The sequence below is a fragment of the Pipistrellus kuhlii genome, unplaced genomic scaffold, assembly GCF_014108245.1.
Source record: "Pipistrellus kuhlii isolate mPipKuh1 unplaced genomic scaffold, mPipKuh1.p scaffold_m20_p_2, whole genome shotgun sequence".
In the NCBI taxonomy this organism is placed as follows: domain Eukaryota; kingdom Metazoa; phylum Chordata; class Mammalia; order Chiroptera; family Vespertilionidae; genus Pipistrellus; species Pipistrellus kuhlii.
Window position 1 is genome coordinate 53,602,258 of NW_023425515.1, and position 22,530 is coordinate 53,624,787.

Here is a 22,530-nt window from a genome sequence, read left to right on the forward strand (position 1 = left end):
AAACCCGCGGGAGTCTGCAAGTGCACAGACTTGTTTGGAAAGATCAAGGAATAATTAGGGGTGCCACCTTTGACATTCCCCTAAGTTTCCCCTAAGTCTGAATTCCGATAAATTGAGCAGGTGGCCTTCCACACACTTCCCCTTTATCAGAATGTCCACGTTAGAACTTTCCAAAGAAGTCTCTTGTGCTCCCCAACCATTCGTATATATGAAACTTAATTCATATTGGCATATATGTCTATATTTATATTTATATATCTATATATATTTTCCACACACACACAACATGGATGGTCCTTTAGAGCATTATACTAAGGGAATAAGCCAGACAAGAAAGACAAATACTATATTGTGTCATTTATATTTGGAATTTTTTTTTTATTTAAGTCAAATTCATAGAAAGAGAGTAGAAAAGTGGTTGTCAGGGCCTGGGGGTTGGGAAAAATAGGAAGAGTTGACAAAAGGGTACAAACTTTCAGCTGTAAGATAAATAAGGATCTGACTTAAAACATGGTGATTGTAATTGATAACATTGTAGTATATAATTGAAATTTATTAAGAGTAGAACTTAGATGTTCTCATACACACAAAAAAAGATAAATATGTGAGATGATGGGGTGTTAATTAGATAAATAAAATCATTTTATAATGTACAAATTATCAAATCACCACAGTTTACACTTTAAATATCTTATCATCTGTATATCAATTATATTGTACCTCAATAAAACTGAAATTAAAAAACAAACAAACAAACAAAAAAAACTGGACTGGGATGAACTGGATTGGGTTTTTAATACTCGCCACCCAACAACCCCAAGACCAAAAAACTGTGTGATCTGCCCAAGATGACTCTGAGAGACAGGAAAAGCAGCTTCAAAAGAGAATGCATGAGGCTCAAGCTGGAGAAAATAAAATCATTTCATGTTTGCTTCTTATTCAGAACATTCGCCAAACCAATTACAAAACACGCCACGCCTCACATTGTTAAATACACTCTTCTGCCCTTTTCTATATTGTAAGATATAAGCATCTTGGGTCTGTTGTTTGACCAGTGTGAATAGAATTCAAGTGCTCTGTCTTGCAAATGCAGGCTTTACCAACCACTGGTAGGACAAAACTCAGAAAGGGCCTTCCTGTCCAAAGTTGGCATAGGTGAATGCTGTACTTGTGTCCTCCCACAACCACATCAGAATTACAACTAAACTCAGAAAAACCATCATTCAGAAACAACTGAAACTGAGCTGAATGAAAGTCTTACAAGGAAAGAATTAAAGAAGAAGCAACTTCAAGATTGGTAGGAGGAAAAAAAAAAAAGATTGGTAGGAGGGGTAGAGACTCGGAACGGGTTGATCACATCCGTTAAAATCAGGAGAGTCCTGGCAGGTGTGCTCATGGTTAGAGCTTTAGCCCACACTACAAAGGGTCTTGCAAAACATACCTGGTTTGCAAGTTCACTCCCTGCCATGCCTCTGGTCAGGGCATGAGAGGGAGGCAACCAGTTGATGTGTTTCTCTCAGATCAGTGTTTCTCTCTCACTCTCTCTCTTCCTCCCTCCCTCCCGCCCTTCCACTTTCTCTGAAAAGCAATGGAAATATCCTCATTTGAGGCTTGACAACAACAAAACTTGGGAGGGATTTCAGCTACAAAGTTTCCCCTGAGGAATGACAGGTCCCGCCCCACACCAGGCCCCCCAGGCCAGGATTCTAGTGTCAGGAAGAGAAGTCCCTACAACTTCCGGCTGTAAAAACCAGCTGGGATTGTGCCTGAATAATCAGGGCAGGTTTTATCAAGAAGGCCTATCTGAGATGGGTTTGAAGGATGAGTACAAACTTATCAGGAAATGAAGAGAGGGGTGATATATTCATTAGACATCATTAGCAGTGCAGCATGACCAATTTGTTATTTGTAAAGATAACTCTGGAGGGCAACGAAGATGGCAAGAATGGAGATAGGAGGCTGACCACATTCACGTAATACAGACGGATTACGTATTTTCTGTGTGCTAGGTTCTGTACAGAGGAGAATAAAGACAAGTAAATAAGCAACAACAAACTAATAACACGTTAAGTGCCATGCCCAGGACCAGCATCTCCACAGATGTGATTAGCTTGGGTTGCAGAAATCCAAGTAAAAAATACTTGCTTCAAAAAGATAAAAGAGCCCTAACCGGTTTGGCTCAGTGGATAGAGTGGACTGAAGGTTCCCAGTTCAATTCTGGTCAAGGGCATGCACCTTGATGGCAGGTACATACCCAGTGGAGAGTGCAGGAGGCAGCTGATTGATGTTTCTCTCTCATCGATGTTTCTCTCTATACATCTCCCTTCCTCTCTGTGAAAAATCAATAAAATATATATTTTTAGAAAAGGTAAAAGAGGTGACAGATGTAAAGGATATTTAGGAGATAGAATCATCTAGCAGAATCAGCTGTGTACACTGCTGGCTGTTCCCATGCACCTTACAGCCTGCCACTGCAAGCATCTGAGTCTCTACTTGAAGGCATTAATGTTTGCCTCGCACAAGAGGCAGGCTGAGAAGCACCAGGGGCTTACCAGTGAGGACCGCCAATGTCAGATGGAAGTTGGTGGATAAATACTCCAGGTCTGCTTATCTCTCATGGGGGGCAACCATGAGGAATGCCTTACAGAAAGGACCCACAAGGACCGAGTCCCAGCTGCTAACAGTGGTAACCTGCTCATTACTGCACCATGTACTGCCTCCCCTCTCTTCCCTGTCTCGCAACCCCATGGTCATACCAATGCTCCCTGGTATCACCTCTCAAATAAACTATCTGTACTCAAATCCTTGCCCCAGGTTCCACTTTTGGGGTAACTCAACCTGAAACAACAGAAAAAACTTAATGAAAGATTAACTGATGAAAATGATGACAGAAATAGGAGGCTATAAGATTTCTAGCTTGGGAGATGCTGACCCCATCACCCGAGTTAAAGACTCTTCAGGGGAGGAAGAAGACAGATTCCGGGAGAACAGAATGAGCCTGGGAAGACTGAGTTTCAGGGGCCCCGGGGACTTGTTATCTCAAAATTCCCTGAGGACGTACAAGGTTAAGACTCTTGACTTTGGAAAACGTGAAAAGAAATTGAGCAGAAAGGGGACTACGTAAGAGGAAAAAAACAAACAAAAAAACACACAAACAAACAAACAAACAAACAAAAAAAAAACCACCAGAAATGAACATCCTCTCTCCCTAAAGGGCAAAGAAGTCCCTATCTTCCTTCGACCCAAGAGAATATAAAGCCCTGGCTACTTCTTCCAACCGGCTTCTGTATTCTAGTTTCTCATAGTTGGAGGGACTCACTCCTTTAAAACCATGCATGACTCCCCACCAGCAGCCAGCAATGGCAGCTGTAGAATCGCTGTCTCCGCCATGGAAAAAGGCTCGGTGGGCAAGCTCCTTCCAGGAGTCTCCCGCAGCAAGGATGGCATCGTAGGCAATCATAGGGGCATCGTGTCCACTGCTGCCGCCCCAGCCAGAGTAGCTCACAGAGGTGTAGAACTGATCCCTCTCCTTCACACCGTAGGGCTTGGGGAAGGTAGGGGCTGACTTGCCATCCAAAATCCCTCTAAGTTTTAGGTACTTTTCCCATTGGTCTTGGAAGTAGGACCTGTAGGGAGGAAAAGAATCTACAGTCAATTGAAAAGTTGGTAACCACAGGGAAAGGTATCAGACGGATGTGTGAACAGAAAAAAAACTCAAAGAGGACTTCAACTTCTTATAATAATATCATACATGACATTAAAAATTTAAAATGAACTCTAAGTAAGAGCCATTCAATAAAGTTTTGCTAAGGATTGATATAAGCAAGGCTCTGATGCCTATTGCTAAATTAGAAAGGCACATAGCAAGTTAAAGGTGAGAATTAAAGATGTGTGGGGGGTTTTCTGGTTTTTTTTTAGAATAATGTCAAATGTCACCTTTCAGGGGGCACACTTTATTTATTTAGTCTACCCTTATACATTTTATTTTCTAATAAGAATTATATATATATTTAGGTATACAACATAATGATGTGATATACCGTATTTTTCGGACCATAAGACGCTCCAGACCATAAGACGCACCAGTTTTTAGAGAAGGGAAATGAAGAAAAAAAGATTCTGAAACAAATAGTGTCCTAAAATATTTTATGTGCATTAAAACCCAACATCACAGTCATAAACACATGTAATCAACCCTGTAAAGTAAACAGCAGCATTTAGAACCATTTTAGAGCCGGGCAAGCACACAGAGACCACACAGAGCCAGGCAAGTAAAAAAAACTTTTTTTTAAAAAGCATATGTGTAGGCTGTATTTGGACCATAAGACGCAGGGACTTTTTCCCCCCACTTCTGGGGGGAAAAAAGTGCGTCTTATGGTCCGAAAAATACGGTACATATACATGGTGAAATGATTACTACAGTCAAACTAATGAACACATCATCTTCTTCTAGAGTTGTGTGTTGTTGGTTTTTTCAAAAGGGAATTTTGTAACATCATGATCATGGGTGATTAAAGCAGGAAGCCTCTGGACCTTTTTTATTCTAAGAAAGGCAATGTGAAGTAAACTCAGAAAAAGGGGGAAATGTGGTTTTACCACTTACTAATTAACTAGTAAAAACAAAAAACCACCACCTATTTCTCAGGTATCTTAGATGAGGATTTCAAATTACTATGTGTCAAGTCAACACTGAAAAACAAGGTCCAGGAGATGAATGGGAAAATTCATCTCAGTCAATATATATATATATATATATATATATATATATATATATATATATATAAAATTGATTTTTTACAGAGAGGAAGGGAGAGGGATAGAGAGCTAGAAACATCGATGAAAGAGAAACATCGACCAGCTGCCTCTTGCACACTCCCTACTGGGGATGTGCCCACAACCAAGATACATGCCCTTGACCAGAATCGAACCTGGGACCTTTCAGGCCGCATGCCAACGCTCTAGCCACTGAGCCAAACCGGTTTTGGCTCATCTCAGTCTAGATAGCCACAAAGACTATAGGAAGAGGATCCCTATACATGAGGGAAGCACTGCAGCTGCACTACTCATTGAGGTCTTCACTGGGCCACCCAGTGGCAACCACTGCTAGGACTTGAAGTCCAGGTGGGCAGAGAGGGGGCTGAATGCAGTAGATGACAAAACTGGATGGTGAGAACCATGACAGTAGCTATGATCTAAGAGCTCTAAGCACACACAGGCATGCATGTGTGCACACAGGCGCAATGATTTTCCAGCAGGAGTATGCACCTATAAACTTACCAGTGCTCAAGATTCTGCTCCACGAAGTAGCCTGCTTGGACAACGTACTTCTTAGCTTCTGGCAGCACCTCCATCAGTCCTTGTCCCCACTGCCAGGGAGGCTTGCCATTCACAGCATAGGCTGTGAAAAGAGCAGACACAAGAGCGCCCAGGTAGCCGGTGGGGTGGTGGTGGGTCATCCGGCCGCTCTCGATGCTCACCTGGATCAGCGTGTCCAGCTGGCTGGGGTGAGGGAACCTGAGGCCGATGCACATGGCTCGCATAGCGGCCCCACAGCCGCCCTCGTGGTTGTTAAAGGGAATCCTCCAGCCGTTGTCTTTGTCCGGCTCCAACAGCATGGCGTTCTTTACGGAAGCACCTCCTGGGGAAGAGTCAGGGAAGGTATAGGGTCAGTGTAGCCAGAGCAAAGGCTCCGGCAGGAGGAAAGACCGAGCTCTGGTTCCAAGTCTCTTCAATGGAAACTGGGGGGGAGGGGGGAGATTATGATGAACACCCTCAAACTCCAAGCCAACATTGTACCTTACCTTATATATAACCCTTAGCCTGATAAGATTAATAATAAAAGAAGCAGATTTGTGTAGAGAGCCTTGGGATCTTTGCCAGTTAATACTGAGAAAGCACAGTAACTCAAAAAGGTAAGTATAACATATTATCCTCTTTTTTTAAATAAATAAGCTAAGGCTCAGAGCTTAAGAACCTTGCTCAAAATCATGTAACCAGCTCATTAGCAGCCCCATCAAAACCTTTTCCTCCAAGCCCAAGCCCTTAAAGACCCCAAGGAGATCCTAACAATTGGAATTCCCAAATGTCAGAAAGAGGACAGCTGGAGTGAAGAGCACGAGGCTCAGAGGACGGAGCAATGGGTTCAGAGCCACAATGTGTCCTTGGTTTCCCCCACCTCTGTGAGAGCCGTGTAATCAGGCTTGTCTTATCACCCTATCCTACTGGGAACTGGGAATGCACACATGAAGAAGCAGTGGCAGTTATATATGGTGGGGTGTGGTGTGGTATTACTGTCCCCTTATGGTTAGTTATTCACAACAAGGTCATGGAAGGCATAAGTGGACAAAGAAACCTTTCCACTTGTCAATCGGATGAGATATCAGATGTAGAGAAAGAATGAACAGACTGGCTTTGCATGCCAATTCTTGGTGTCACCAGAGACCCTGGGTATGTGTGTGAGACAGGGAGCATTTTCATCAGGAGGCACTTTTCATCAGCTCATAAGCTGAATTGTGTCCCCTAAAATTCGTAGAACCTCAGAATGTGGCTGTTTTAAGAGACTGGACCTTTAAAGAGGTGATGAAGTTGAAATGAGAACATCAGCCCTACATGTTTGGCTCGGCCTTGGGACTGAAGGTCCCAGGTTCAATTCCAGTCAAGGGCATGTACCTTGGTTGCGGGCACATCCCCAGTGGGGGGTGTGCAGGAGGCAGCTGATTGATGTTTCTCTCTCATCGATATTTCTAACGCTCTATCCCTCTCCCTTCCTCTCTGTAAAAAAATCAATAAAATATATATTTTTTTTTAAAGAAATGAGAACATCAGAGTGGGCCCTAATGCAATGTGATGAGTATAAGAAGAAATCAGGACACGCACAGAGACACCGGGGATGTGCTCTGTGAAAGAGAGGACACAGATATAAGCCAAAGAGAACCGCCTCAGAAGAAACCAAACTTGCCGACACCTTGACCTCAGACTCTGAGCCTCGGAAACAGTGAGGAAATAAAGGTTCGTTAAGCCACCAGCCTGTGGCATTTTGTGATGGCAGCTCAAGCTGATTAATACAGGAGGAGGGGCAGGTCAGATGGGCTTGGGAAAGGTGATTTAAATCCCCTGGTGACACAAGTGACTGCAACAATTTCCCAAGGGGGCAAGAACACTTGAAGCAAACCTGAAACAAAAGGAGTCTCGGCAAGACACTTTCCATTTTCTTTAAAAAGAAAATAAAATGTTTCCTTTATACTTGTTCATTATAGAAAACTTAGAAAATACTAATAAGCAAAAGAAAATAAGAAACTATAAATACTCCCACTACACAGATATAATTATGAATATCTTTATGTGTGTTCTTCCAGACTTCTCCCAAGAAATGTACATGTATCCTTTATTACCAGTGAATTTATAAAGTACATCTGGATTTGTAATCTATGTAATTTTTCATTTAATATATAATAATAGAGACCCAGTGCATGAAATTCATGCAGGGGGGAGGGTGTCCCTCAGCCCAGCCTGCACCCTCTCCAATCTGGGACCCCTCGAGGGATGTCCATCCAGGTAGGATCAGGCCTAAATGAGCAGTCATACATACCTCTCACAATCCAGGACTACTGGTTCCCAACTGTTTTCCTGCCTGCCTTCCTGATTGCCCTTAACCACCTCTGCCTGCCAGCCTGATCACCCCCTAACCACTCCCCTGCCAGCCTGATTGATGTCTAACTGCTCCCCTGCCAGCCTGTTTGCCCCCAACTTCCTTCCTCTACCGGCCTGCCACCCCTAACTGCCCTCCCCTGCAGACTTAATCGCCCCCAACTGCCTCCCTTGCAGGCCTGGTCCCTTCCAATTGCCCTCCCCTGCTGGCCATCTTGTCGCAGACATCTTGTGTCCACATGGGGACAGCCATCTTGCGTATTGGAGTGATGGTCAATTTGCATATTACTCTTTTATTAGATAGGATAGAGGCCTGGTGCACAGGTGGGGCCAGCTGGTTTGCCCTGAAGGGTGTCCCGGATCAGGGTGGGGCTTCCCTTGGGGCACGGGGTGGTCTGGGCCAGGGGCCTGTGGTGGTTTGCAGGACAGCTATGCCCCCCCGGGTAACCCAAGTGGAGGCCCTGGTATCTGGGATTTATCTATCTTCTATAATTGAAACTTTGTAGCCTTGAGTAGAGCCAAGTCTCCTATTCGCTCTGTGGCCACAGCCATTTTTGTTGGGATTTATTTATCTTCTATAATTGAAACTTCATAGCCTTGAGCAGAGGCCAAGGCAGGCCAGGGCTGTGGAAGCTTAGCTTCCTCCATCACCAGGGGAAACTCAAGCCTGCTGCTCTCTCCAGCACCATGGCTACCGCCATTTTTGTTGGGATTTATTTATCTTCTATAATTAAAACTTGTAGCCTTGAGTGGAGTCCGGGGCCAACCAGAGAAGGCAGAAAGCTTGGCTTCCTCCATTGCCAGGGAAACCCAGGCCTCCCTCCTGCTCACTCTGTGGCCACAGCCATCTTGGTTGTATTAATTTGCATACTCACTGATTGGCTGGTGGGCCTGGCTTGTGGGTATTACGAAGGTACAGTCAATTTGCATATTGCTCTTTTATTAGATAGAATCCTTTCATATCAGAAAATATTTATCTGTATAATTTTAAGTGGCTGTATATGTATCGCCATAAATAAATTATGGGACATTTTTTATCACAATTATAAAAACTACTGTCTCCTTGATATGTAAATCTCTGTGTCAACATTAATGACTTCCTTGGGCCTGTTTTATTGTCTACTTGCCCAAGACCTCCACTGGCTGCCCTCACCTGGTGCTCGGCCATCCATGTCTTTCATGCAGTCTTGGTAATGCTTAGCAAGGAGGGGATACAGTCGACCCAAGTCTGAGACTCTTCCAGCTTCCACAAGAGCGTCGGCCGTGGCCAGGTGCATCACGGTGTCATCGCTGACTCTCCACCCCTGCACGTCTATGGCATCCAGGCCACCAAGCTGGGCCAGCTGCTGGTGAATCTTCTCCCCACTCCGGAGGAACTCCCACAACCCGTTGAAGTACCCCAAGGCATCTCCTGCTGCACTCAGCACCATGGCAGCCACATACCTCTCAATCAGTCCCCCACTCATGGTGAGGCCGTCTGCAGGGGGAAATTAAGAACCACAGACAAGGAGAAAGGGAGAAAAAAAAAATCAGAAAAAAATAACAGATTTATCATTTTATTGAGCATTCACTACTTGAAGGCACTGTATTAAGTGCACCTTATTTAATACTCACAATTGCTCTGTGAGGAATGTATTATTAGGCCCATCTTACGAATGAGTTAAATGAGGGCTAAGAGATAATACTGTTTCAGAAATGCTAAGTGACTTGTCTTGGGTCACTGAGCTAAGCCCATGATTTTAACTACCACTCCATCTTTGTCTCTCTGGGAGTGTCAAGCCCATTACATTCTGCAAGGCAAGCCAAGCTTATCATTTTCTTTTTAGTGGGGACTTGGCCTTGGAAGTGCTTTCCTCCTTTACTTAAACAATACTTCCCATTACAAAGCACAGTTCACAAGGCACCTGCACGTTCGCTGTCTCATTTTTTTTAGGCAAGATTGCATTTCACAGATAAGAAAACTGGGGATTTCCCTAGCTGATTGGCTCAGTGGTTAGAAGGGTCTCGGTTTCAATTATTGTCAAGGGCATGTACCTTGGTTGCAGACTTGACCCCCAGCACCAGTCAGGTGCATGCAGGAGAAAACAAATCGAGGTATCTCTCTCACATGGATGTTTCTTTCTCTCTATCTCTCTCCCTCTCTACTTTCTCTACTACTCGATGGAAAAATGTCCTCTGATGAGGATTAATTTTTTTTTAAGAGAGGAAAAAAAACAAACACACACAAAAAAACCTGGGGCTCAGAGAAGGTAAATTAACATAACCAGCGAGTGGAGGCACTGGGACCCCAATCTGCTGATTCCAGGCAACTCACCCAGCACAGATCTACTCACTGGACAATATCTTTGTGTCTCAGCCTCTACATCTCTAAAATGGTGATAAAAATAGTAACAATTGCCTGGGTTTGTTCTGAGGAGTAAATAAATAGATTTTTTTGTTAAGCACTTAGACCAGTGCTTAGCACATCATAAGCACTATTTGTATTATTCATACTAGAGGCCTGGTGTACAAATGTGCAGGGGGGAGGGGGATCCCCTTAGCCCAGCCTGCACCCTTTCCAATCCAGGACTCCTTGAGGGATGTCCAACTGCCCGATCCTGGGGATCAGGCCTAAAACGGCAGTCAGACATTCATCTCACAATCTAGGACCACTGGCTCCTAACTGCTCACCTGCCTGCTTGCCTGATGGCCCCTAACTGCCCCCCTGCCAGCCTAGTCACCCCCAACTGTCATCCCCCCCCCCTCGGCCTGGTTGCCCCTCACTGCCTCCCCTCCCTCCCCACTGGCCTGTTCACCCCCCACAGCTGTTTGGTCCTCTGTTTGGTTGCAATGCTCGCTTAGGCTTTTATTATTATGAATACAACCAGGGAAAAGATTTTTCTCTTACTGAACGAGAATACTTTCTTCTCACAACCTTCCTTTCAATAACAACATTTAAATTCTGTTTTTCTTCTAAATGATTACCTTCTAGAGTCCTAGGAGCTCAGCTAAGATAACCTCCATGAATCTAATCCTGGTCAAGTGCTGGTTCTCCTGCAAGGTGCGTTTCCAGTTCTCCCCTGTCTCCTGGTGCCTCAACGCTCAAGTTCTAGGTCTCACGTTGAAAGCCTTTACTGGACCCATCCCCCCCACTGCATAGGCCAGCTAAGCACCTGATAGACTAGCACCTCCTCAGCTCAAGCTCTTTCCACACCCAAGATGCCCACCCTCCCTCCCACTTACCCAAACCCTATTGACTCAGGGTTTACAGTTCCAGTGCTGGGGCTTCCAAGAGTCCTTCCCGAGCTGCACTGCCACCGGCCTGGGACCGCAGGCTGGCCAGCACCTGGGGAAGAGTGAATGAAGGCTGAGCCTATCAGTCCTGAGCTTGCTGAGTTTCTCAGCTCCCAAAGGACATTTGTAAAACGTTAGTTACATGCTTTATTATTATAAGTGATGCCTAGAAACTGGAGTTGTGGGCCACTAGACCTGAGTCTGCCAAGAATCAGCTGCGTGATTGTGGGCAAGCCACCCACCCTGGGCCTGGATTTTCCCAACTTGTACTAGTAATCAGAGAGAGGGAGGGGGTGGAAGGAGGCCACAGGTGCTCGCTGGGCTCCGGGCCTGCGCTGGCGGCTTCACAGGACCAGTGTTAGTCCCTCTGGCCCCGTCCTCCCAATGTCCTCAGCTTCCTTTCTGTAGTTCCTCTGGCTCCACCCAATATGTGTTTTGTGACTTACAAGCGGGGAATTGGGAGAGGGGGAGCGGGGGGATGGGGGGGGGGGGGGGGGGGGGACAATGACCATCTCTTTCCGCTGGAAAATCCTTTTAACTTTCACAAGGAACAGCCCTAGCCTTCCGCTTTCAGGCCGCGCTCACCTTTTACATTCCTCGGAGCATTTACAAGTCTCTCCCCAACTATAAATTCGAAACTTAAGGTTGCTCAGCTGTTTCCAGGCAGACCTCAACTTCTTTCTGGAGGGGCGGGCGGGGCGGGGCGGGGCGGGGGGGGGGGGGGGGGGGAGAAACACGCCTGTCCCAGACGGGATGGGGGAGGAGGGCGACCCCGAAACGCTGCGCCCGAGTGCACCAGGTCCCCGGGGAGGTGGGGTGACCGAGCACCCGGGACAAGGCCGACACAGGGAAGGCAGGAGGGGGAGGGAGAGCTGGTGGGACCTGGTCAGCGCCTGGAGAGGGGCGCGGGGGGGGGGGGGGGGGGGCGGGGAAGGAGCGGGCAGAGGAAGGGGCGGGAGAGGGACGCCAGGGGAAAGGGAAAGGAGGGAGAGGGGTGCGCGGGGGGGGGGGGGGGGAAAGGGGCGGGAGAGGGGAGGCAGGGAAAGGAGGGAGAGGGGTGCGCGGGGGGGAAGGGGCGGGAGAGGGACGCCAGGGGAAAGGGAAAGGAGGGAGAGGGGTGCGCGGGGGGGGGGGGGGAAGGGGCGGGAGAGGGGAGGCAGGGGAAGAGGGAAGGAGAGGGGCGTGCAGGGCGAGAAGGCGGGAGCGGAGCGCGCCCGGGAAGGGGGCGGGAGAGGGGCGCGCAGGGGAAGGAGCGGGAGAGGGACAGAAGGGGAGGAGGTGGAAGAGGGGAGGCAGGGGAAGGAGGCAGGAGGCAGGGGAGGACAGCAAGGCGGGTACCTAATGGCCGAGGAGTGGGGACGCGAGACTGGGGCGGGTCGCGGCGAGTTCCGGATCCGGCGCGTGGCACCGGGCGGCGGGGATTCGGGCTTTGCCTCGGGCGGAGCCGCGTTCGGGGCCGGCACCGCGCAGAGAAACCAACGGAGCGGTGCCTTCTGCTCCCGCGATCTCCGGCCCCGGAGCGGCTCCCGCCCCGCGATCTCCGGCCCCGGAGCGGCTCCCGCCCCGCGATCTCCGGCCCCGGAGCGGCTCCCGCCCCGCGCGGGGGGCACCACGGGGCCTGCTCGCCTGCCGCCGGGCCGGGAGGCTCGGGCCGCGACCCCAGATCCGGCTTCCTGTCGGCGGCCCCCGTGGGCCCCGGGCCGAGGCCTGGTCTTCCCGCCGGCTGTGTGGCCAAACACTTAGAAAAAGGGCCTTTTTCAACTTTCTGGGCGCCTCACCCGTGAAGGCGGACCAGAACTGGACTCCCGAGGGTGGCTGCTAGGATTCATTTTAACTCCTGGCATTTATTTGGCAGCTGAAGATTGTTTTCCATCCTGCTAGTAAATAAAAGCAAAGAAATACTAAGAGAACTTTTGTCTAAATAAGTAAGTGAACGTGCCAGTTAAAAAAAAAAAATTAGAATCAACATATATGTGTACTAAGAAGAGACTCGGGCTAGAATAAAGAACGGAGCATTTGTAAGAGCAAAAGCGGACGGAAATCTGCGGCAGGTCCATTCTCGGAAATTCCTGACTGCAAGCCCTCAAGGGCCCGAGGGCTGACCTTGAGCAGGGGTTTTCAAATGGTTTTCACACTGAATATTTTCTGCAAATAAAGCCTTACCTAAGGCCCTGGGTGCGTGTTGAAAGGGTTGGGAAGGCTGGGCAGGATTCCCCTCTCCCCTGTAGGAGATGGGGGTTGGGGAGATAGGGTGGGGCAGCCAGGAGAGAGGGCGAGCCCTGGGGAGAGCAGTGGCTGATCTTTACTCACGGGGACAGAAGAGCTTCAATATTTTCAGGACTGCGTGTTCATGCCAGTGTGGCTGGGCCAGTGAACTCATCTTTCACAGCAGGAAGTCAATCTAGACACACAAAAATGAGATCTTGAGAATAATAGTGCCTTCAACCTTTAATGTTCTCACAATTTCTTTTCCTTATTTTAGTCTTGAAGATATTTTAGGGGAAGTGCCTCGTGTCTAGAGGAAATATTTTATACGAATTCAGCAATTCCATCAACATGTCTTTCTTGTTTGTGAAATTCAAGTAAAATTAAATTTAAAATGTTTTCCGAAATGTGATTCTTATCGTTTTATAAAACTATCTCTACCTATCTGAAGAAAAAAAAAAAAATCTGTGGCCGGCCGTTAGGCACAGTAGCAGAGCAAGGACAATGGGCCAAGTATAGAGGTCACCAGAGCAGAAAGCCCCAGGGGCCTGGCGACAGGCAATTGGAGGGTGGAACCTTACCCCCAGGGTGACCTTTCCTCCCCTAGCAATCAGTGGTCCTGCAGTTTGGACCCCCTAACCTTCCCTTCTAGAGATAAGCTCTAGGCCTCGGTTATATTTCAGCTCAAGGCCGAGAAAAACAACAAAACCAGACGACAGGCCCCCATGGCTGACCTCAGGACCAGCTGCATTGAATAACAACCCCCTGCCCAGGCACCAATTAATCAATCAGTGGAGACCTAGACTCTGAGAGGGCACACCCGGGAAATTGCTGAATATTCTATTGAGATCATCCCTGGGGATTGCCCCTAAAATCTCCACCCTTAGGACAAAGGACCCAGCCTGCTCTCCCTTTTCCCTCTCTCTCCCCTTTCCCTCCCCCAGGCATTACACAAGCTCCAAGGGCCCTTCCTTTACCTTGGTAACTTGTTTCCTAAGCCCATCTCTTCTACAAATTACTTCTTCCGCCTCTGTGATTTTATAAATAAGCTAGAGGCCCCATGCTCGAAATTCGTGCAGGGGGCTCGGCCCTCACAACCGCAGCGGCTTGCCTCAGCCCTCGCAGCCCCAACTGCTCCAGAAGGACATCCGGAAGGTAGTTCAGCTCTCGGGTCTAATTAGCATATTGCACTTTTATTATTGTAGATAAGGAGTCTTGGCATTGAACTCTTTCCTAGCCAGGCTCAAGTATGGAGGTTGCTGAACCCAGGTGCAGTCTGACCCCACCCATCTGACAACTGGTGCAGTTCCCACGGCCTATCCAAGGAGCAACCCCGACTACGCCACAGTGATCAAAGAAAGGCAGGGTTTATTAAGGCAAAAACCACAAAGTGTAATTTTTCCCCTCATGCAAATGAAGGATTTCTGGCTAGTTAACAGGGTGAGATCAGTCCAATATGCAAACTAGAGTGTGTTTCAAAACTTCAAAGAGGTTAAGTCCACTTATATCCTTGGGAACAGTGATTCCTGTGATGGGGGAAAATGAGACATTTGGGGGGAGTGGCTAGCAATCTGAATTTGTGCTATGAACCTAATGCACATTCTTGTTAGCCTATATAGTCTAGCCACTGCCCCTTTAATAATCTGGTCCTGCAAGACCTGTTTACCCAAAATACTATTCCCATTTTAGAGAGGCCATAAACCATCCCCAGTTGGAGTTACCAGTGCTGGTGCCAAGGCCGGGCCTTTAGTTGTGGTCTCAAGGCCCCAGCATGTGGGGCTTTTAAAAACTTGCAAAGGGGACCAAAACACGCTTTTTTGGGGAGACCAACGGCTAGAAAGATATAAAAAGGGAAAGCTTCCTCCATGCTTTTGCTCACTCATTTGAGAGACGTCTTTCCTTGAGCCCGCTGGCCTAATAAACAGTGTAACTCCATTTCTCTAAGCGTTGCTTGGTTTTTCTCTGGTCTTCTGTAACACCGGTATGTCTATGGCTCAGCCTGAGGCCGAGTTTAGCGACTGATCAGTAGCTCTGAGAACAGAGGCCCCAAAGTCCGTGGGCCCCATTCTCTTACTTGTCTCCTGACTCTCTTTAAGTGACTCAGCAATGTTTATTCCATTTTATTTTTTTTCTATTATAATTAATATTCTGTATACCTACCCAATTTTTTTATTTGCAATGCCTATTTTTTTTCTGGTTGTACTGACCTAGACTTGGCCTGAGAGCTTTAGGGGGGGAAAAATTTGAGATTCAATTTACATGTAATGAAATGCACTCATTTGGTGTGTTATTCAGTGAGCTTTGATTGTGTCTCTTGGCACTCTCCACCTGGGTGACAAAGGGGAAAGCAGTTCCGCATCACCTTCCAGCCCCATTTGGCTAAGAGTGGCTCCATCGGAATGAACTCCCCCCCCCCCCCCCCTATTTTCAGAATGCACACACTTGAGTGCAGAACTTCCAAATGTCCAAGCCAAGGCAACAGAGAAGCTCAGGACCAACAGCAGTCAAAGGCGCCGGCCCAGGCGGGGCGCTGCTGCCAGGTTCTACCTGTGTGAAGCAGGTCCGCTGGATCAGCATAGGTCAGCTGTTTACCCACAGAAGGCGCCAGAATTCTACACAGCAAGCTGGATGGAAATGGGATTGGCTGGAAATGGGATGGATGAGAGGCTAAGTCCCCTTCACCCCATGCCTTGGTGCTATCACTGTGCTCCCCTGAGGTGCATTCAGCCGTGGTTAGGGAGACACTGCCCACCACGGCTACCAGGAGCCCACTCTGTGAAGAGGGTGGGACGGAGAGGTGGGCGTGTAATCAAGAGTGGCCTTGTGAGCTGAATCCTTTCCAAAAGATGTCCACCACATATGATGGCCCGTTCCTGCAATAGCATGACTGAGACTAGGGAGGGATAACTCCAGGTGCTAAAACAAAATTTGGGATTAGACCAGAAGCAGGCAGCCCATAAAGCTCACAAGTTTCTACTGCCAAATAGTCAAGCTTCCAACTACGGTCTTTCCTCCCCCACGCTGCCTACTGCTTTCTTTAAGACAGTGTGGTTTGCCCCACCCCATCCCTCTAAGAAACTGACTGAGCTCCCGAGCTTCTTCAAATCGAATCACCAAAACCATACCTTGTGAGCTTTTATTACGCCTGATGGAAAACTCAAGTAAGAGGAAGTAGGAAGGGGAATGCCGCCTCTGTGGCAGACTTTAAAGTACAATTGAGCAATTAGTTCTCGAGCTACCCAAACGAGAACATCTCAGGCGTGGGTCCTCCTACTTGGACTTTTCAACACAAGAGGAGAAGAGAATTGTTCTTCAGCGTAAGTAAATTTACTATTATCTTAATATGAGATAGCTTATGTCTTTTTTCATCTCCTTTTATTGGCAGATTTTCCTGTTGATGTATTTTTTGTGAAGAGGTGTTTAAGAATTGAGACACTTGTTTTTCTACGTTAATATGTTAAGAAAGAAGTCTTTTCCACTACTATGTTGAATATAAGTGGTGAAAGCCAGCAGCCCTGTCTTGTTCTGATCTTAAGGGAAATGCTTTTACTTTTTGCCCGTTGAGTATGATGTTGACTATGGGCTTGTCATTTATGTCCTTTTTAATGTTATCATCCCTCACTAACCACTTTCCTGAGAGTTTTTATCATAAGTAGGTACTGGATTTTATCAAGCACTTTTTCTGCATCTAGTGTTATAATCATGTGATTTGTAACTTTTATTTTGTTTATGTGATGTATCATGTTTATTGATTTGCTAATATTGTACCAACCTTGTGTCCCCAGAATGAATCCTACTTGAACATGTAGTATGATCTTTTAAATGTATTGCTGGATCTGGTTTGCTAATATTTTTTTGATGGTTTTAGCATCTATGTTCATTAGAGATGTTGAGCTATAATTTTCTTTCCTTATAGTGTCTTTATCTGGTTTTGGAATTAGAAGAATGCTGGCCTTGTGAAATGAGCTTGGAAATTTTCCTGCCTCATGAATTTTTTGGAATAGTTTGAAAAGGTTAAGTGTCATTTCTTCTTTGAAATTTTGATAAAATTCACCTGTGGTCTAGGACATTTGTTTGCTGGAAATTTTTTTTACTGCTTCAATTTCATTAGTTGTAATCAGTGTATTCAGGTTTTCCGATTCTTCCTGACTTGTGTTTATACAAATTTATACAAATTGTATTTATACAAAGATTGTTTTTACATAAAGATTATGTAAAGATTGTATTTATACAAATTTATACAAATTTATCCATTTCGCACAGGTTGTCCAATTTGTTGGCATATAGTTGTTCATATTTTTTTTCTATATAATATATTTTATTGATTTTTTACAGAGATAAAGAGAGAGAGGGATAGAGAGTTAGAAACATCGATCAGCTGCCTCTTGCACATCCCCCACTGGGGATGTGCCAACAACAAGGAATCGAACCTGGGACCTTTCAGTCTGCATGCTGACACTATCCACTGAGCCAAACCGGTTTCGGCTTCATATTATTTTCTTACAATCCTTTATATTTCTGGTGTGTAAATTGTTATTCCTCCTCTTTTGTTTCTGATTTTATTTATCTGGGTCCTCCCTCTTTTTTCTTGATGAGTCTGGGTAGTTTCTGTATCATTTATTTATTTCTGCTCTGATCTTTATTATTTCCTTCCTTCTTACTCTGGGCTTTGTTTATTGTTATTTTGCTAGTTCTTTTAGGTGTAGTAGATTTAAATTGTTTGAGATTTTTCATATGTTTTTAATCCTCACCTGAGGAGTGAGGATATTTTTTACATTGATTCTAGATAAAGTGGAAGGGAGAGGTGAAAGGGGAGAGAAGCATCTATGTGACACATCAATTGGTTGCCTCCCACATGTGCCCCAACCGGAGCAGGGACTGGAACCTGCGAGCATCAGGTGTGCAGCCTGATGCTCTAGCCTTTGAGGTACTCTGGCTAGGGCTTTTCTTGCCTTTTGAGATAGGCCTGTAGTGCTAAGAACTTTCTCCTTGGGACTGCTTTCACTGTACCGCATAGATTTGGGGTTGTTGTCTGTTTATTTTCATTTGTTTACAGGTAACTTTTGATTTCTTCCTTGATCTCATTGTTAATACATTCATTGTTTAATAACATATTATTTAGCCTCCATGTGTATGAATTTTTTTTAGGGGTTATTTTTTTATTGTAATTTCTAGCTTTATACCATTGTGGTCAGAGAATATAATTTCAATATTCTTGAATTTATTAAGACTTATTTTGTGTCCTAACATGTGATCTATCTTTGCATGTGCACTTGAGAAGAATGTATATTCTGCTTCTTTGGGGTGAAATATTCTATAAATATCAAGTAAATCTACCAAATCCAGCATGTCATTAGCCTTATTTTTTTGTCTGGAATATCTATTCACTGATGTCAGTGGGGTGTTCAAAACCCCTGCTAAGACTGTATTGTTATCAATCTCTTCCTTAATGTCCACCAAGATTTTCTATATATATTTATATGCTCCTATATTGGGAGCATATATGTGTACAAAGATTATATCCTCTGTTGGACCAATCCTTTTAGTATTATGTAGTGACCTCCTCTGCAGATGATGTTTTATTGAGCTGTACACTTGAAACTTGTATGTTTTTACAAGCCAATGTCACCACAATCTATACTAATAAAAGAGTAATATGCTAATTAGATCGGATAGATTGGATGTCTTCTGGCAAAGCCGGGACCTGGACAGTGCTGCCTGGTATCTGGGTGCCTGTCTGGGCAAAACCGCCCAGGGGAGGGAAGCCTGGGTCCTGGGTGCAGGGGCAACGCAGAGGCAATTAGGGGCAATCAGGCAGGCAGGCGAATGGTTAGGGGCAGTCAAGCAGGCAGGCAGATGAGCAGTTAGGAACCAGCAGTCCCGGATTGTGAGATATTCATCCCCCGAGGGGTCCCGAATTGCAAGAGGAGGCAAGCCAGGCTGAGAGGCCCCTCTTTCCACCCCTGTGCATGAATTTCATGCAACAGGCCTTTATTTAGTACACTCAATTAAAAAAAAAAGTAGTTTCATAACCTAAGTAGTGCTTTGGAGAAAATATACCCTCACTGGTGGTCTGTGTCTCTCAGTATATTAGAGTTCTCTGTATTTCTAACTAAGTCTTGATCATTCCTAGTAAGCAGAGAGCCATGTCAAGGAAGAGCTGTGGTTGGCTTTAGAACATGTACAAGGCAAGATCACTTTCCCAGAATCTGTACTGTGAACTCACCATCATGCCTGGTGTAGGGAAGGCTCAGATTAGGATCCCAAAATTATTTTAGGCGGGCAATTAGAGAGTTTTACAAGCCACAGTGGACTGTCCTTCCTTCCTGGGTGACTTTTATTTTCTTCTTTTCCCGGGTGTCAGAATAAATCCACAATCTTTTAAATTCAGGATTTTAAAGACCTGGGTACATCATCAGCCTCTCCTCAGTGTCTTTTGCAATTGAGTCCTCTGTGTGAAGCAACTGAATTATCTTCTGCACGGGCCTGGGACTCTCTTGGGAGCGGCCTGGTTCTCACTTGATGCAAAACTGTTTGCTTTCGTTTTTCATTGTAAGGAGCAGAAGCCATGGATCAAATGAAGTGGAGAACACTACCCTCCAGGTGCTCATACCTCAAGCTCTTTCAGTCTTTGGTGCTGGCTGGTCTTTTTCACTTCGCTTCAGGTAAGCAACTTGATTGATTCCATTGTTTCAGGGCTTAGGGAAATGATGATCTTTCTAATTTGACGAGGGAAAGAAAGCAGTTGAAGTGTATAATCTTCCTTACGTTAACATTTCCGCTTAGTGTTTATTTTTATGCTTTAGGTGTTGATGCCCTTTGTGCACACTTGTATCATATTTAGAATAAAATTATTTTTTTTAGTTATTTTTAATTTACCACACAGGTATTTCATGTGTTATCTTCTGGAGGCTTTTGTTTCATCTTAGGTGCTAGATTTAGGGGACCTTTGGGAAGGGTGGGACTCATCCTAACAATAGGATGGCTCCAACTCTATTTTTTTAAAAAATCTATCTATGTATCTATTTATATTTATTTTAGGGAGAGAAAGGGAGAGGGATAGAGAGAGAGAAATAATGAGAGAGAAACATCAATCAGCTTCCTCCTACAGACCCCCCATTGGGGATAGAGCAGGCATGTGCCCTAACCTAGAATCAAGACATGACCTCCTTGCCGAAACTGGTTTGGCTCAGTGGATAGAGCGTCGGCTTGCAGACTGGAAGGTCCTAGGTTCGATTCTAGTCAAGGGTATATATCTTGGTTGCAGGCACATCCTCGATGGGGGGTGTGCAAGAGGCAGCTGATTAATGATTCTCTCTCATCGATGTTTCTAGTTCTCTACCCCTCTCTCTTCCTCTCTGTAAAAAATCAATTATATATATATAAAAGACATGACCTCCTGGTTCATGTGTTGACTCTCAACCAGTGAGCCACACTGGCCAGGCCCAACTTTTTATTTTTATTTTTTAAAATATATTTTTGTTGATTTCAGAGAAGAAGGGAGAGGGAGAGAGAGACAGAAACATCAATGATGAGAGTCATTGATGGGATGCCTCCTCCATGCTCTATACCAGGGATCAAGCCTGCAACCCAGGTATTCGCTCCAAGTGGGAACTGAACTGTGACTTGGCTGATAGGTCCACACCTAACCACTGAGACATGGCTTTATTTTTAAAGTCAAAGCAATAGACTTGCTTTCTGCTGAGCAGTATAGTATCGGCTTTCCCCAACATAAAGACTGGCTCCCACAGTTTGCTAGTCTACAAAGAGCCGAATATCAGAAGTCCTTGTGTTAAGAGCTCTTACTTAAAACCTATTTGCACTGTAGGTGTTGCACAGAATGTCAAGTTAGGAGGGAGAAAAAGAAAGGGAAGAAAAGTTAGGGTAAACAGATTACTTGATTATATGTATGTGTGTGTGTATAAATATATATATATAGGGAAGGCTCAGATTAGGATCCCAAAATTATTTTAGGCAGATTACTTGATTATATGTATGTGTGTGTGTGTGTGTGTGTGTGTGTGTGTGTGTCTAGAGAGAAAGAGAGAGAGAGAGAAAGAGAGAGAGAGAAAGAGAGAGGCAATATGCAAATTAGGCCAGGACACCCTAACGGGTCACGACTGGACAGGAGGCGGTTGCATGCACAAGTGAGGCCCAGAGCAGAGATGGAGACAGAGATAGGGGGGCTGGAGCAGACAAGGACAAGGACAAGGACAAGGGTCTAGCGTGCAGCCTCCATGGCTGAGCCCACGCCCAGGGCGGAAAAGGCAGGCCCGGCCGCAGCTTTCGCAGCCATTTGCCCGCCTGCCCGCAGCTTCCGCTGCCAGCGCTTTGCAGGCCGAGGGAGGAAAGGGTGGGTGGATGGGTTCTCCCACCCTCTCTTCAGACAAGCACAGGCCGCGGTTGAGCGCATGCCTAGAATAAAACATTGACGGCAAGTCCGTTGGGGCATTAGAGACCTACAAAATTATCATTTTCTTTTCTAGGAAACACATAACTCTGATTCACTATTTATAATTAAATGTTTTCCATATATTTGACATTTTACAGTCCTGGAAAGTTACATATAGTGATCAGCAAAGTGAGAAGATGAAAAGAATTTTTATGCTTTTAAAGATATAACTAATTTCTGTCCAGAAGACAAATCAATTCAAAAATTGATGGTTTTACTGTCCTATAGGACATTAGCCAGATTGTATCTAAATTTGATTCTTCCCTGGAACACAGAAAAGCACAAACTTGAATCATTGGTGTGGCTTAGGCTAATTTTCCAAATATTGTTTTTGTGTTTTTTTTAATTTTTTTAAATTTTTTTAAATAAATCTTTATTGTTCAGATTATTACAATTGTTTCTCCTCCCCACTCCCCCCATAACTTCCCTCCACCCGGTCCCCACCCCACCATCTGCCCTTACCTCCCCATGTCCCCTGCTGTCCTATTCCATAGGTATATGATTTTTGTCCAATCTCTTCCCCTACCCCCCACACAGACACCCCTTTCTCCCTGAGAATTATCAATCTCCTCCCATTTTATGTCCCTGATTCTAATATATTCACCAGTTTATTCTGTTCATCAGATTTTTAGTTCACTTGATTTTTAGATTCACTTGTTGATAGATATGTATATTTGTTGTTCATAATTTTTATCTTATTTTCCTTTTTCTTATTTTCCCTCTTTTTTAAGAACACCTTTTGCATTTCATATAATACTGGTTTGGTGGTGATAAACTCCTTTAGCTTTTTCTGATCTGTGAAGCTCTTTATCTGCCCTTCAATTCTGAATGATAACTTTGCTGGGTAGAGTAATCTTGGTTGTAGGTTCTTGCTATTCATCACTTCGAATATTTCTTGCCACTCCTGTCTGGCCTACATGGTTTCTGTTGAGAAATCAGCTGATAATCATAAG

The 22,530-nt window shown here is 45.4% G+C and overlaps 2 protein-coding genes across 3 annotated transcripts in view; one reads left to right on the forward strand and one right to left on the reverse strand.

Moving 5' to 3' along the window:
- Positions 1-354: 354 nt before the first annotated feature.
- Positions 355-12,366, reverse strand: ADPRH (ADP-ribosylarginine hydrolase). 2 transcript variants are annotated; one of them, XM_036447463.2, is made up of 6 exons: positions 12,259-12,366; positions 10,870-10,972; positions 8,801-9,124; positions 5,278-5,638; positions 3,177-3,626; positions 355-3,127 (listed from the first exon to the last, which is right to left on the reverse strand). In XM_036447463.2, the coding sequence occupies exons 3-5, from the start codon at positions 9,111-9,113 to the stop codon at positions 3,209-3,211; spliced, it is 1,092 nt and encodes a 363-aa protein (XP_036303356.1). In that variant the 5' UTR covers positions 9,114-9,124; positions 10,870-10,972; positions 12,259-12,366; the 3' UTR covers positions 355-3,127; positions 3,177-3,208. The 2 variants fall into 2 exon arrangements, with proteins under 2 accessions (XP_036303356.1, XP_036303358.1); XM_036447465.2 differs by lacking the exons at positions 10,870-10,972; positions 12,259-12,366 and adding an exon at positions 10,612-10,835.
- A 3,355-nt stretch (positions 12,367-15,721) lies between these two features.
- The window catches only part of CD80 (CD80 molecule), a 50,096-nt gene continuing 43,287 nt past the window's right edge, over positions 15,722-22,530 (forward strand). The window contains exons 1-2 of the mRNA XM_036447466.2: positions 15,722-16,442; positions 19,683-19,790. Coding sequence (XP_036303359.1) covers positions 19,694-19,790 — 97 coding nt within the window. The 5' untranslated portion in view covers positions 15,722-16,442; positions 19,683-19,693. The remainder of the gene's footprint in view (positions 16,443-19,682; positions 19,791-22,530) is intronic.

Bases quoted from the DNA above. Each gene is read 5' to 3' on its own strand.
- ADPRH (XM_036447463.2), bottom strand. From the start codon at position 9,113: ATGAGTGGGGGACTGATTGAGAGGTATGTGGCTGCCATGGTGCTGAGT. The intron at 5,639-8,800 runs GTGAGGGCAGCC...ACTCTTCCCCAG, and splicing joins CATGGATGGCCGAGCACCAG to GAGGTGCTTCCGTAAAGAAC. The intron at 3,627-5,277 runs GTAAGTTTATAG...TCCTCCCTACAG, and splicing joins GAGCAGAATCTTGAGCACTG to GTCCTACTTCCAAGACCAAT.